The sequence below is a fragment of the Aotus nancymaae genome, unplaced genomic scaffold (genome assembly GCF_030222135.1).
Source record: "Aotus nancymaae isolate 86718 unplaced genomic scaffold, 86718_ANA_hifiasm-v0.15.2.pri h1tg000049l, whole genome shotgun sequence".
Lineage (NCBI taxonomy): Eukaryota > Metazoa > Chordata > Mammalia > Primates > Aotidae > Aotus > Aotus nancymaae.
The window spans coordinates 20,399,484-20,415,151 of NW_026988463.1; the positions used below are offsets into that span (position 1 = coordinate 20,399,484).

The window sequence follows — 15,668 nt, forward strand, 5'->3', positions numbered from 1 at the left end:
CTGAGGTCAGGAGTTCAAGACCAGCCTGACCATTCTGAAATCCTGTCTCTACTAAAAATACAAAATCAGCCAGGTGTGGTGGCAGGCACCTGCAATCTCAGCTACTTAGAAGGTTGAAGCAGGACAATTGCTTCAACCCAGGAGGCGGAGGTTGCAGTGAGCTAAGATCACACCATTGCACTCCAGCATGGGCAACAAGAGCAAAACTCTGTCTCAAAAAACAAGCAGACAAACAAACAAAAAAAAACACCAAGTTTGTTGAGCATGTCACCAGTAATTTTCAAATGGTCCATTTTTTAAATTTAACTTTTATTTACTTATCTATTTATTTAGTTGAGACACGGTCTTGCTTTGTCCCCCAGGCTAGAGTGCAGTGGTGTAATCATAGCTCACTGCAGGCTCAACCTCTCAGGCTCAAGCGATCTTCCTGCCTCAGCCTCTTGAGTAGCTGGGACCACAGGCATGCACCATCATACCCAATGAACTTGTATTTTTTGTAGAGCTAGGGTTTCGCCATGTTGCCCAGGCTGGTTTCAAACTCCTGAGCTCAAGAGATCCTCCCAACTAGGCCTCCCAAAGTGCTGGGATCACAGGCATGAGCCACTGTACCTGGCCATTTTTTAATAAGATAAAATAAAGTCAAGGTTATCTCCTGAGCACCATCCCAGCCAGCCACTTGTTTACATTTCTTCATTCACTGGACATTTATTGAGCCTGTGCTGTTTGCCAGACCAGCAAACAAATACAGCAAAACCGACAAGGGGCTCCTGCCTTCATAGGGCCTGCGTTCTAGTCATGGGTCACCATGCTAAAAATTGAATAAGGAGAATTAAAGATTTTAGTAGTTGTTGTAAGAAACAGTGTTTGGGGACAGAATCTCTGAAGAGGTGATACGTGAGCTGAGACTGAAGGGATGATGAGTATCTTAGTCTGTTCTGTGCTGGTAACAAAATACCTGAGACTGAGGAATTTATCATGAACATAAATTTGTTGGTTCTTAGTTCTGGAGGCTGGGAAGTCTAATATCAATGTGCTGGCATCTGGCAAGGGCCTTCTTGCTGTGTCATCACGTGACAGAAGCGAAGGAAAGAGAAGGGAGTGCAGGCTAAGTGCAGTAGCTATGCCTGTAATCCCAGCATTTTTGAAGGCTGAGGCAGGAGAATCACTTGAGTCCAGGAGTTCAAAACCAACTTGGGCAACCTAGTAATACTGTGTCTCTATAAAAAAAATTTTTTTTTAATTAGCCAGGCATGGTGACATGCCCCTGTCATCCCAGCTATTCAGGAGGTTAAAATGGGAGGATTCCTTGAGCCCAGGACTTTGAGGCTGCAGTGAGCTATGATTGTGCCACTGTACTCCTGCCTGGGCAACAGAGTGAAACTATATCTCAAAAAAAGAAAGAGAGAGCAAAAGGGGACCAAACTCACCCTTTTATAACAAATCTACCCCTCATAATGGCAGAAATCCATTCATAAGGGGAGAACTGTCAAAGCCCAATCACCTCTCAAAGGTCCCACCTCCTAATACCGTCACAATGGCAAGCAAATTTCAACATGAGTTTTGGAGGGGACACATGTTCCAACCAGAGCAAGGAGCCAGGTGCAGAAAGAGTTGGATGAAGAATCTTCCGAGGTAAGGGAACAGCAGGTGCAAAGGCCACAGAGCAGGCAGGAGTGGGCGTGTTTGGGGAATGGACAGCAGCCCAGCGAGCCTGATGCAAAGGGAGATGAACAGAAGGCAGTCCTGGAGGGCAGAGCCTGTCAGACAGGGCCCAGAGAGCCCTGTGGCAGCAAGGCAGGGACAGCAAGTCACCAGACCTTTTGCTCCTGGAATGTTTCATGAGACCCACAGCCCCTCTTATCTGTGTCGCTGTATTTGCTCTTTCCTGATACACTATAAATAGTTACTCACATGGATTACACCCAAAGAAAAAGGCCCCTCTGCCCTGTTTGCTGTGTATTCTGTGGTGCTTGGGTTTGGCTGGAACCAGTGTGTGCCCTGGCTGGTTTGGCCCCACACAAGCTGCAGTAGGAAGAGTTGAGGGTTGAGGGTCGAGGGGCAGAGCTGGAAGAGGAGACGGCTATTCTAGGGTGAGCTCTGCATTGTGCTGGAGGCAAATCACAGCTGGCCGGCACAGCAGAGCATACAGTGGGGCCAAATGATTGCCATTAGTGCAGATGGCTCTGGAGGTGTCTGCAGAAGACCCCGCCCCCAGTCCACTTCTACAAGTCAGAGGGCAGCTTAGCCTGGACACTCAGATATTGCTAATGCTACTTCATGGCTGCCTCTGTGCAAACTATAAAAATGGGCTCCTTCCTCAAGGAGGTGTCCCAGCTAAGCTTCCCTTCACTTTCATCTATTGGAAAATTGTTGTAATATACTGACTTTATTAAGGAAAGCAACCTGACTGTTTTTTTTTTGTTTTTGAGACAGAGTCTCACTCCGTCACCAGGTGCCAGGCTGGAGTGCAGTGGCGCAATCTTGGCTCACTGCAACCTCCACCTCCTGGGTTAAAGCAATTCTCCTGCCTCAGCCTCCCGAGCAGCTGGGACTACAGACATGTGCCACCACGCCCAGCTAATTTTTTTTGTATTTTTAGTAGAGACAGAGTTTCACCATGTTGGACAGGATGGTCTCGATCTCTTGACTTCATGATCCTCCCACCTCAGCCTCCCAAAGTGCTGGGATTACAGGCGTGAGCCACCGTACCTGGCCTTGACTGTTTTTTTTTTTTTTTAAACACAGGGTCATGCTCTATTGCCCAATCTGGAGTGCAGTGGCATGGTCATAGCTCAGTGTAGCCTCTAACTCCTGGGCTCAAGCTATCCTCCCACCTTAGCCTCCCAAGTAGCTGGGACTACAAGCATGCATCACCACATTCAGCTAATTTTTTTCTTTTTTGTATTTTTTAAATTTTTGAGGGTACATAGTAAGTGTGTATATGGGTTACATGAGTTTTGATATGGTCATGGAGTGTATAATAATAGCATCAGGGTAAATGGGGTATCCATCACCTCAAGCATTTATTCATTGTGTTATAAATAATCCAATTATACTCTTAGTTCTTTTTAAATCTACAATTACATTATTTTTGACTATAGTCACTGTTTAAATTTTTTGTAGAGACAGGGTCTCTTTACCTTGCCCAGGCTGGTCAACTGCTCTCTTATTATTAGCCAAGCACAGTGGTTCGCACCTGTAATCCCGGCACTTTGGGAGGCTGAGGTGGGCAGATGACTTGAGGTTCGGAGTTCAAGACCAGCCTGGCCAACATGGTGAAACCCTGTCTTTCCTAAAAATACAAAAAGTTGGCCAGGCGTGATGGCATGCACCTGTAGTCCCAGCTACTCGGGAGGCTGAGGCAGGAGAATCACTTGAACTCGAGAGACCAAGATTGCACCACTACACTCCAGCCTGGGCAACAGAGCAAGACTCCATCTCAAAAATGAATGAATGAATGAATGAATATTACAATATGAAGTTGCCTCATAGATATATTGGCCTTGGGCAAGATAGATCATGAACCATAGGTGGTGGCCCTGCTGAGATCCCTGACTTGCCCTTCCTGCTGGAAGGCCCTCCTCCCTCCATCCCGTTGCCGTGGTAACCTCCCCCTTCTTTCCCTCTGTATCTCCTGGCAAGGTGCCAAGACTGGCTGGAGGCCCTGCACTGGTACAACACTGTGCTGGAAATGACAGACTGTGATGAAGGCGGTGAGTACGATGGAATGCAAGACGAGCCCCGGTACACGCTGCTGGCCAGGGAGGCCGAGATGCTGTTCACGGGAGGCTACGGGCTGAAGAAGGACCCGCAGAGATCAGGTGGGGCCCAGCAGACCTGCCCCTGGGGTGTGACAGGGACGGGCAGGGAGGGACATAATTTCCATTCCACTGGGAGTTATGACAAGATGACAGGCTGAATCTCCTCCTCCAGGGAGGGGACTTTATGGAGCTAGTATGAAGATGAACACTGTCATTTTAATGGTTATATAGTAGGCCTTTGTGGGGGTTTTTTGCAATTTTAAAAATTGAGTTGAGATTTTCATAACAAAATTCACCATCTTAAGAGTATATAGTTTAGTGGCATGAGGGTTCCTTTAGTTTCACTCCTTTTTTTTTTTTTTTTTTTTTTTTTTTTTTGAGACAGAGTCTCACTCTGTCACCTAGGCTGGAGTACAATGGCAAATCTCGGCTCACTGCAGCCTCCGCCTCCTGGGTTCCAGTGATTCTCCTGCCTCAGCCTCCCGAGTAGCTGGGATTACCGGTGTGTGCCATCACACCCAGCTAATTTTTGTATTTTTAGTAGAGATGGGGTTTTGCCATGTTGGCCAGGCTGGTCTTAAACTCCTGACCTCAAGTGATCTGCCCACCTTAGCCTACCAAAGTGCTGGATTACAGGCATAAGCCACCATGCCTGGCCCAGAGTTTCACTCTTGTGGCCCAGGTTGGAGTGCAGTGGGCCATCTCGGCTCACTGCAACCTCTGCCTCCCAGGTTCAAACAATTCTCGTGCCTCAGCCTCCCGAGTAGTTGGGACTACAGGCACATTTCTGGCTAATTTTTCTATTTTTAGTAGAGATAGAGTTTCACCATGTTGGCCAGGCTGGTCTTGAACTCCTAACTTCAGGTGATCCACCTGCCTCAGCCTCCCAAAGTGCTGGGATTATAGGTGTAAGCCACTATGGCCGGCCTCCTTTCCTTTTCCTCTTTTTCTTTTTTCTTTGAAATAGACTCTCGCTGTGTCATTCAGGCTGGAGTGCAGTGGCACAGTCATAGCTCACTGCAGCCTGGAACTCCTGTGCTCAAGCAATCCTCCTGCCTCAGACTCCCAAGCAGCTGGGACTACAGGCACTTGCCATCATGCCCAGCTAATTTTTAAGTTTTTTGTAGTGACAGAGTCTTGCTATGTTGCCCAGGCTGGTCTTGAACTTCTAGCCTCAAGCAATCCTCCTGCCTTGGCTTCCCAAAGTCTTTGGATTACAGACATGAGCCACTGCATCTGGTCTCAGTAGTTTTTAGTATAGTCATAGCATTGTGCAATCATCACCACTATGTAATTCTAGAACATTCCCGTCACCCACAAAAAGAAATCCTGTACCAGTTAGCAGCCCTCCCCCCATCCTAGCAACCACTATACTTTTTGTCCCTATAGATTTGCCTGTTCTGGAGATTTTATATAACTGGGATTATGCAATTTATGGCTTTTTGTGTCTACTTTTATTTATCATAATGTTTTCAAGATTCATCTGTGTTGAAGCATGTATCAGTACTTCACTCCTTATTATTACATAATATTCCACTGTGTGGATATACAACCTTTGTTTATCCATTCATCAGTTGATAGACAAGTTATATATGTTTTTTTTTCCTGTTACATAATGTATTAGTCTTCTTGAGCTGCCAAAACAAAATCCTATAATCTGGGTGGTTTAAACTATCGGAGGATCACTTGAGTCTAGGAGTTTAAGACCAGCCTGGGCAACATAAGGAGACCTCGTCTCTACAAAAACAAATTTTTTTTAATTAACTGGGTGTGGTGGCACACACAGTGTGCCATGTTCATATCACCACACTTCAGCCTGGTCAACAGAGTGAGACCCTGTCTCAAAAAATGAAACAAAAACAAATTATTTCTCACATTTCTGGAGGCTGAGAATTTCAAGGTCAAGGTGATGGCCAATTTGGTTTCTGGCTTGTGGACAACAGCTCTCTCACTGTATCCTCACATGACCTGTCTCCTGGATGCAAGTGGGGAGAGAGCTAGAGAGCTCTGCTGTTTCTTCTGCTTCCTAAAAGGGCACCAGCTCTGTGTGATTAGGGCCCCACCCTTATGACCTCATTTAGCCTTTATCATCTCCTCACAGGCTGCTAGAGTATGAATGTCTCCTCCAAAACTCATATTGAAATGTAATCACCATTGTGAAGGTGTTAAGAAGTGGGACTGCTAAGAGGTGATTAATGTTATCATGCCAGTGGGTCAGTCATCACAAGAGTGACTTCATTATAAAAGCATATTTGGCCCCCTCTAGCTTGCTTGCTCTCTACCTCCTTTGCTCTTCCGCCTTCTGGCATGGAATGATGCAGCACCATGGCCATTGCCAGATGCTGCTGCTATGCTCTTGGACTTCCCAGGCTCTAGAACTGCGAGCCAAATAAATTTATTTTCATTATAAATTATCTAGTCTATGGAATTCTGTCATAGCAACATAAAATGGACTAAGACACAGACCGTATGTCTCCAAATGCAGTGCAGTTACATTGTGAGTGAGGAATTCAACATATGAATTTGTGGATGGGGAGCCTAGCAGGGATGCAGCATATAACATATAATAAACATGCCAAGTTCCTAATTTCACAGGTATAGGATGAGGATAAATTTTAAAAGTTTTTAAGTCATATTAAAAAATTAACAAAGAATAATGCAAATCTAGGCTGGGCACAGTGGCTCATGCCTGTAATCCCAGCACTTTGGAAGGCCAAGGTGGGCAGATCACTTGAGGTCAGGAGTTCAAGACAAGCCTGGCCAACATGGTAGAACCCTGTATCTACTAAATATGCAAAAATTAGCCAGGCATGGTGGCAGGTGCCTGTAATTTCAGGTACTCAGGAGGCTGAGGCAGGAGAATTACTTGAACCCCAGAGGCAGTGGTGCCACTACACTCCAGCCTGGGCAACAGAGTGAGACTCCATCTGAAAGAAAGAAAGAGAGAGATGGGAGGGAGGGAAAGAAAAGAAAGAGCTGCAAATCTATATTCCTTTTTTTTTGAGACAGAGTTTCACTCTTGTTGCCCAGGCTGGAGTGCAATGGTGTGATCTCAGCTCACTGCAACCTCCACCTCCCAAGTTCAAGCAATTCTCCGCAATTCTCCTGCCTCAGCCTCCCAAGTAGCTGGGATTACAGGTGCCTGCCACCATGCCCAGCTAATTTTTTTGTATTTTAGTAGAGAAGGGGTTTCACCATGTTGGCCAGGCTGGTCTCGAACTCCTTACCTCAGGTGATCCACCTGCCTCAGTCTCCCAAAGTGCTGGACTGCAGGCATGAGCCACCACACCCAGCCAATCTGTAATCTTGTATTTGAAATTTCTAAATCCAAAAACCTCCAAAAACTTGAAGTATATTTGTATGTTTTACACAAATTCACTGGGTGGTAAAACCTGACCACCACTGCACTCCAGTCTGGGTAACAACAGTAAAACTCCGCCTCAGAAAAACAAAACAAAACAAAACAAAACCTGACCTAGCTAACATGAAGCTGTTTATAGTCTTTATTTCTTCCACTTTTGCACATCCCCAATTAGTTCTGCAAAAGTTCTCACCTTGATTCTCATTGGCTCAAATTAGTTCTCAGCCTGATTCTCATTGGCTCAAATTGAGTCATCTACATACCCCAAACAAACAGTAGTTATTGTTTAGATGGCTTACTTTGATTGGTCATGACTAAGTCTGGACCAATCTCTGTGGCTTGGTGGGGGATGGGGGGAGTGCTGTGATTGGCCAGATTTGATCACAGGCCTACCCTTAGAGCCCCACCCAGAAAACCTGGAGGGAGCGTGCCCAAGGAGTAATTTGAGTTCCTGTGGACACTTCAGGGTGCTCTTCTGGGAAGGGTGATGGGGACACTGGGCTGGCAAAAACAATAGGTGGTTCACCTCTTTGTGCCCCCCCTTTGCTGTGTTTCAGGGCACTTGTATACCCAGGCAGCAGAGGCAGCGATGGAAGCCATGAAGGGCCGGCTGGCCAACCAGTACTACCAAAAGGCCGAAGAGGCCTGGGCCCAGATGGAGGAATAACCAGGAAAATCACTGCCGGCTAGTCCCAAGCAAAAGGGCTAGGAGGAAAAGAAAAAAGAAAAAGAAAAAAAAGCACTTATTTAGTTTGGGGAGGGGAAGCATTTTTAGTGTGTTGTAAATCAAATTTTGAATTTCATTTTTTGACTCTTGAAAATGTCTTTGCTACTTGGCTGCTACCAGCAGAGACTCTCTAGCTGTCTCTTAGGGCAGTATTTGGGGAAGTGGGACTTGAAAAGGCAGCCTAATGAACCAACATACCGTTATGTGGTTCTTTTTTTTTTTTTTGAGAGGGAGCCTCCCTCTGTCACTCAAGCTGGAGTGCAATGGCGCAATCTCCACCTCCCAGGTTCCATGTATTCTACTGCCTCAGCCTCCCAAGTAGCTGGGATTACAGGCTCCCACTACCACACCCAGCTAATTTTTGTATTTTTAGTAGAAATGGGGTTTCACCATGTTGGTCAGGCTGGTATCAAACTCCTGACCTCAGGTGGTTCACCCACCTCAGCCTCCCAAAGTGCTGGGATTACAGGTGTGAACCGCCATGCCTGCCCATTTTGTGGTTCTATCTTCATTTTTATTTCTTTCCTTTTCTTTTTTTTTGTCGCAAGATATAAGAAAGTGCTTTTTGCCCTGAATGGACAATATTAGGGTTCTGCTCACTAGTCTTTTCAGGCTGGACGAAAATCTCAGGCCCACAGAGCCCTGTGTTTTGTGCATTGGGATGAGAAATGAAGCACTTCACATTGGCTTTCCTAAGTCACAGGGTATGTATTGCTGTGACTTAGTGCAAATCATGCCTTCTCAGAGCATTTAGAGGCATGCATGGCATTTTTTCAGTGGGTGTGAGATTGCACAATAGCCAGGCTCCCTTCTACCATGGGGAGGGGCCTGCATATTGACTGTTTTCTAAACTTTTAGTTTAATTTCCTTCCATAATGCTACTGATTTTCTGGCATACAGCTGAGTTCCATTTTTTAAGCATGTTTTCTACAGTGGGCTTTACAAAGCAGGTTTGAACTTTGTATGCACACATTTACTACCTCTAACTCCTACATCAGCTAGTGTAGAAGAGGGTGCACCTCAGAGCTTTTTACAGGTCAGGATGGCGGCTTGGAATGTCGGACCCTTTCCTCTGAGCAGACTCGAACTCTGCATCTCCGTGGCAGCTTCTACAACGTGACTGCAGTGCCTCTTGTGCAGTATTCCTGGGTGTTTTCTTAGCGTCTGGATGTTCTTACATCGGATCTGCTCCCCAGCCCTGGTCCTTGGCATTTTCTGCTTGAAGCTGGTCTGATTTTCTTGTAATTTGCAGCAGGATGCTTTCAGCAGCAGTCCCTTGGGATTTTGTCTAAGCTGTTGAGGATAAGAGGGCAAGAACTATAAACAGTCATTAATTTCAGTAGTCTCCCCAGGGCCAGACAATGGTGATCGTTATTTAATGAGCTTTTCCTTTAAATGGAATTCAGTTCTCATATTAGTATCATTTCGTTTGGTGTTTCAAATAGCAAAGATGCTGAGTGCAGTGGCTCCCTCCTGTAATCCCAGCACTTTGAGGGGGGCGAGGTGGGAAGGAGGTGGGAAGATCCCTTGAGCTCAGGAGTTCAAGACCAGTCTGGGTAAGCATGGCGAGACCCTGTCTCTACCAAAAAAAAAAAAAAAAAAAAAGACAAACTGCTTTGATCAACCCTAAATGCTAAAGCAGCCTCTTTGTTTTTGTTTAAAAGTCAAAACATAAAAAAGCAGCGTATAACATACAAACCATTCTTTACTGTTCATTAAAATGAGTCCTTTAACACCTTAGTGGGGTTTGTTGTTGTTAGCAGAGAGATTCTTTTCTTTTTCTTTTATATTTTTGAAATAGAGACCGGGTCTCGCTGTGTTGCCCAGGCTAGTCTTGAACTCCTGGGCTCAAGTGATCCTCCTGCCTCAGCCTCCCAAAGTGCTGGGATTACAGGTGGGAGCCTACACTTTAGTGTTGACTGCTTTGGAGGCATGAATTCATGCACGCGTTAGTTCCAAAGTTCAGTGCATACCCTTAAATGAACAATCAAGCAGGTAAAATTACCCTTGAAAAAAATCTTAGATGACCCATAAATGACAGTGACTTTTTAAATATGGATTTATCATAGCCAGTTTTCCTTTAGAAGTTGGAACTGATCACCATTTGTCATCTATACCAGATCAGTAGTTGGCTTGTGTTACATTTTGTGTATGTGAGTGTGTGTGCGCGTGTGTTTTAAACCAGTGCATATAGTTAAATTCTATATGTTAAATGTAAGAAGTAACTTTATGGTGATTTATCTCTTCACAGTAATCAAGCTTCATGTAATTCATGCTTTTTTAATTCAGCCAGCCCCCCAGCCTCTGAAATTGTATTATGTAAATAATTTGAGTTCCCTGATCACTCGTTTAATTTCTTAGTTGTATGTCATCTCTTCTCTAGCAGAGATTGGCAAACTTTTTTGTAAAGGGGTAGAAAGTGAAGATTTTAGGCTCTGCAGGCCATATGGCCTCTGCTGCAAATGCTCAACCCTGCTGTTGTAGTGTAAAAGCTGCCACAGACACTACATGAACATGAATGAGTGTGGCTGGTGTTCCAATAAAACTTTATTTACAAAAACAGGTGCCCTCTTGGGCTGTAGTTTGCCAACCTCTGCTCTAACCCTTGACTGACAGCTACTTTATTAAGCTTGAGGGCAGGAGCTATCTCAATTTTGTGCCACCCCCCTCCCCGGGCTCAAAAATACAGTGCTTTGGCATAGAGTAGGCACTCAACAATTGTGTGAACGGTTGTAGAGCCAGCCCTAGTCAGTGCAATCACCCTTTGAGGCTTTGGTTTCTCCAAACAATTAACGATTCATTGTCTGGATTGGCTGGAGCCATCACCCCTGCAGGTCTACTCCCCACCCACCCACGTGACCTTAATGTCAGTTGCTGGTCTGTTGCTCTTCCCGGAGGCAGAGATGGCCTGGATATAGAGCTAAGCAAATACTTCTTTAAGGGCCCTTAAGAGTGAAAAAGTAACTTGCAAGAAGTTGAGATCCTTCTGAGCTAGGAGAAGAACTTATTTCACCTTCAAAACCTACTTTGGGCAGGGCACGGTGGCTCACACCTGTAAATCCCAGCACTTTAGGAGGCTGAGGTGGGCAGATTACCTGAAGTCAGGAGTTAGAGACCATCCTGGGCAACATGGTGAAGAACTGTTTCTGCTAAAAAGAAAGCTGGTTGTGATGGTGCACACCTGTAGTCCCAGCTACTCAGGAGACTGAAGCAGGAGAATCACTTAAACCCAGGAGGCAGAGGTTGCAGTGAGCCAAGATTGCACCACTGCGTTCCAGCCTGGGTGACAGACTCCATCTCAAAAACAAAACAAAAAAAACAGGAAAGAAAACCTAGTTTTGTGCCTTTTGAAGATAGTTAGGGCATCTTCTTTTTCCACAAATGCTGGACATGACAAAAAACAAACCCCAAACCCAGGACATTCCAGACCAACTGGGAAGATATCAGAGACCATTTTCAAGTGCAAGAAGCAGATAAAACTCCAGGAAGTTGGCAGAGCCAGGATTATCATCCAGTACCTTCATTTCACAAATGGAGAAACCAAGGTTCTGCCAGTTAGATTTTTTTTTTTTCACCATGTCACTGCTAGCAAAGCACTAAGCTAGAGCTGGGATTTAAGAGCTGCTGCTATTTAGAGGAGCTTGGGAATAAAATTTAAAATCAAACGAGTTTAATGACTCAGTTTTGCTACAGGTAAGAGAAAAAAAATGAATGAATGTACAGATGGCTTAATGGGTAAGAAAGAAGAGAAAAAACTCCCAAACCCCAGTCTTCCTGAATTTCTCTTCTCCACTTGACCAAAGGTACTGTGGGAATTTATCATCAAATGCAACCTTGACCTCCAAGCCAAGTAAACTGTCTTTTTTTTTTTTTTTTGAGACGGAGTTTTGCTCTTGTTACCCAGGCTGGAGTGCAATGACGCGATCTCGGCTCACCGCAGCCTCCGCCTCCTGGGTTCAGGCAATTCTCCTGCCTCAGCCTCCTGAGTAGCTGGGATTACAGGCACACACCACCACCATGCCCAGCTAATTTTTTGTATTTTTAGTAGAGACGGGGTTTCACCATGTTGACCAGGATGGTCTCGATCTCTTGACCTCGTGATCCACCCGCCTCGGCCTCCCAAAGTGCTGGGATTACAGGCGTGAGCCACCAGGCCCGGCTAGTAAACTGTCTTGTTGCTATTTTAGTGGCTTTTTTTTTTCTTTTAAGACACAAGGTCTCACTTTGTTACCTAGTCTGGGCCGTGGCACGATCATAGCTCATTGTAGGCTCAGCCTCCTGGGCTCCAGTGATCCTCCTGCCTCAGCCTCTCAAGTAGCTAAAACTACAGGAGTGCACCATCACGCCTGGCTAATTTTTTTTAATTAATTTATTTTTTTGAGACAGAATCTCGCTCTGTCACCCAAGCTGGAGTGCAGTGCTCACTGCAACCTCTGACTCCCGGGTTCAAGCAATTCTCCTGCCTCAGCCTCCTGAGTAGCTGGAACTACAGGCACCTGACACCACTCCCTGCTAATTTTTGTATTTTTAGTAGAGAAGGGGGTTTCACCATATTGGCCAGGCAGGCCTCGAACTTCTGACCTCAGGTGATCTGTCCACTTCAGCTTCCCAAAGTGCTGGGATTACAGATGTGAGCCACAGTGCCTGGCCATGCCTGGCTAATTTTTTAAAATTATTTTTTGGAGAGACGGGATCTGTGTTGCCCAGGCTGATCTTCAACTCCTTGGCCTCAAGTGATTCTCCCACCTCAGCTTCTGAAAGTGTTGGGATTACAGGTGTGAGCCATCACTCCTGGTCCTGTTTTCATGGCTTTATTTCCTTTCATCCCAGCACATTTGTCTGCAGTATTAGACATGTTTTACAAATCAACAAATGTTTACACAAGTATTTGCAGCTTGTTTTGGAGGGAAAGGAGACAAAATATGCATATTCTCTGCGTGGATTTGTGCCTCTTAATTGTGTTTCTAGTCCCAAAGGTAACCCTTTAGCCTACTCAAGGTGGGGCTCAGAGAAGTGGCCTCCCAGAAGTATTTTGGGATATGTACTAAGTTCCATTTTCTCTTTACAAATAAAGTGTTTTCTCTCTTTCCTGTCTCAAATTCAAATGTCTCCTGGTTTAAAAAAAATAAAATGCCTGGCACGGAGGCTCACGCCTGTAATCCCAGCACTTTGGGAGGCCGAAGCAGCTGGATCACAAGGTCAGAAGTTCAAGACCAGCCTGGCCAAGATGGTGAAACCCCGTCTCTACTAAAAATACAAAAATTAGCCAGGCATGATGGTGGGTGCCTGTAATCCCAGCCACTTGGGAGGCTGAGGCAGAGAATTGCTTGAACCCAGGAGGCGGAGGTTGCAGTGAGCCGAGATCATGTCACTGCACTCCAGCCTGGGCAACGGAGCGAGACTCTATCTCAAAAAAAAAAAAAAAAGGCTGGGTACAATGGCTCATGCCTATAATCCCAGAACTTTGGGAGGCGGATCACCTGAGGTCAGGAGTTGAGACCAGCCTGGCCAACATGGTAAAAACCTGTCTCCACTAAAAATGGAAAAATTAGTCGGGCATGGTGGTGCATGCCTGTAGTCCCATCTGCTCAGGAGCCTGAGGCAGGAGAATCACTTAAACCCGGGAGATGGAGGTTGCAGTGAGCCAAGATCCTGCCATTACACTCCAGCCTGGGTGACAAGAGTGAAACTCCATCAAAAAAAAAGTAGCTGCTGGGGCTTGGGTAGACCAGAAGGCTCATACCCCATCTGAAAGGGCCAGTCATGGTTTAACTTCAAATGATTGCCACCATGGGCTCAATGTTGCCCCATTTTCCAGTTTTTCCAGAGCTGCTGAAAACTTTTTTTTAATGCAAACTCTTCTTTAACATTTGTAATAAATTCTAATAACTTCTAAAAGCCTGCCAGATTTGGCTCATCTGCTGTCATTTTGCTTTAGAGAAAGTATTAGAAGCTCTCATTTATTCATTTGCCCATCTCTAAAACATAGAGTTTTTTTGTTTTTCAGAGTCTCACTCTGTTGCCCAGGCTAGAGTGCAGTGGCAAGATCTTGGCTCACTGCAACCTGTCTCCCAGGTTCAAGTGATCCTCCCACCTCAGCCTCCTCTCTAGTAGCTGGGAACATAGGTGAGCACCACCATGCCCCCATAATTGTGTGTGTGTGTGTGTGTGTGTGTGTGTCTTTTTTGCTTTTGGTAGAGACAGTTTTGCCATCATGCCCAGGCTAGTCTCAAACTCCTGGGTTTCAAGCAGTGCACCTGCCTTGGCCTCCTAAAGTGCTAGGATTACAGGATTACAGGTGTGAGCCACTGTGCCCAGCCTAAAGTGCTTTTGTAATCCTAAACTTAAGAAAATCTTAGTCGCCAATTGGTCTTTTGGTTTCAAACTAATTTTTTTTTTAATTTTAAGAAAAAAAATTTTTTTTTTTGAGACGGAGTTTCGCTCTTGTTACCCAGGCTGGAGTGCAATGTCGCAATCTCGGCTCACCGCAACCTCCGCCTCCTGGGTTCAGGCAATTCTCCTGCCTCAGCCTCCTGAGTAGCTGGGATTACAGGCACACGCCACCACGCCCAGCTAATTTTTTGTATTTTTAGTAGAGACAGGGTTTCACCATGTTGACCAGGATGGTCTCGATCTCTTGATCTTGTGATCCACCTGCCTTGGCCTCCCAAAGTGCTGGGATTATAGGCGTGAGCCACTGCGCCCGGCCGTAATTTTAAGAAATTTGAACGTTAGCATCACTACACATGGTGGTTGAATATATATATTTAGGTCCACTTGTTCCTAAATCCCCACTACAAGGACAGGAAGTGGATTTTTTTTTTTAATAGCATAAGCCCATGAGGATGAAGAGAAAGAGGACTCAACAGCAAGTTTGGGGTGCTGTAAAGTAGGTAGACTGTAATTGAATTAATGGACCCAAGAAGTCTGGATCCTAATCAGCAGTAGAGAAATTGGAGAAACCCAATTTTCATTGCTGAACAACCTCTGCAAGACTGAGAAATTGGCATGAGGAGGCCGGGTGTGGTGGCTCACGCCTGTAATCCCAGCACCATGGGAGGCCGCGGTGGATGGATCACTTGAGGTCAGGAGTTCAAGACCAACCTGGCTAATGTGGTGAAACCCCATCTCTACTAAAAATATAAAAATTAGTTGGGCATGGTGGCTCATGCCAGTAGTCCCACCTATTCGGAAGGCTGAGGCAGGAGAATCACTTTAACCTAGGAGACGGAGGTTGCAGTGAGCCAGGATTGCGCCACTGCACTCCATCCTGGGCTACAGAATGAGACTCCATTTTTTTTTTCTTTTTTTTTTTCTTTTTTTGTCTTACCAGCACAAAAACTTGAGTAAGAGACTCCATTTCAAAAAAAAAAAACAAATTTGAGAGAAGTTAATAAAGGAAACTTTTCCAATCGTTTTGTTACAGTATATGTCAAAATTTTATTACAGTCTTGGCCAAGCGTGGTGGCTCACACCTGTAACCCTAGCACTTTGGGAGGCCAAGATGGGGGTACTGCTTGAGGCCAGGAGTTCAAGACCAGCCTGGTCAACATGGTGAGACCCGATCTCTTAAAAAAAAAAAATTATTACAGTCTTGCTGCAAGTGTAAACCCACTGGGAGGCTAATTCAAAGATTCATACTTGGTAGAGACATTTTCTAAAACTTTATTTTGTATTACAGTATCACATATGTAGACTAAACTGCACACTTAAGGATACAGGTTGATGAATTTTTACATTTGTACACATCTGTGTCTTAACCCAGCTCAAGATATAGAACATTTGCATGACTACAGAAGCCCCCCTGCACCGCCTCCCA

At 45.3% G+C, this 15,668-nt stretch overlaps 1 protein-coding gene across 1 annotated transcript in view; it reads left to right on the plus strand.

Moving 5' to 3' along the window:
- EEF2K (eukaryotic elongation factor 2 kinase) overlaps nucleotides 1–12,936 on the plus strand; it is an 84,672-nt gene extending 71,736 nt beyond the window's left edge. The window contains exons 17-18 of the mRNA XM_064362565.1: nucleotides 3,643–3,821; nucleotides 7,680–12,936. Of these exons, the coding sequence (XP_064218635.1) occupies nucleotides 3,643–3,821; nucleotides 7,680–7,789 (289 nt within the window). The 3' untranslated portion in view covers nucleotides 7,790–12,936. The remainder of the gene's footprint in view (nucleotides 1–3,642; nucleotides 3,822–7,679) is intronic.
- Nucleotides 12,937–15,668: the final 2,732 nt, after the last annotated feature.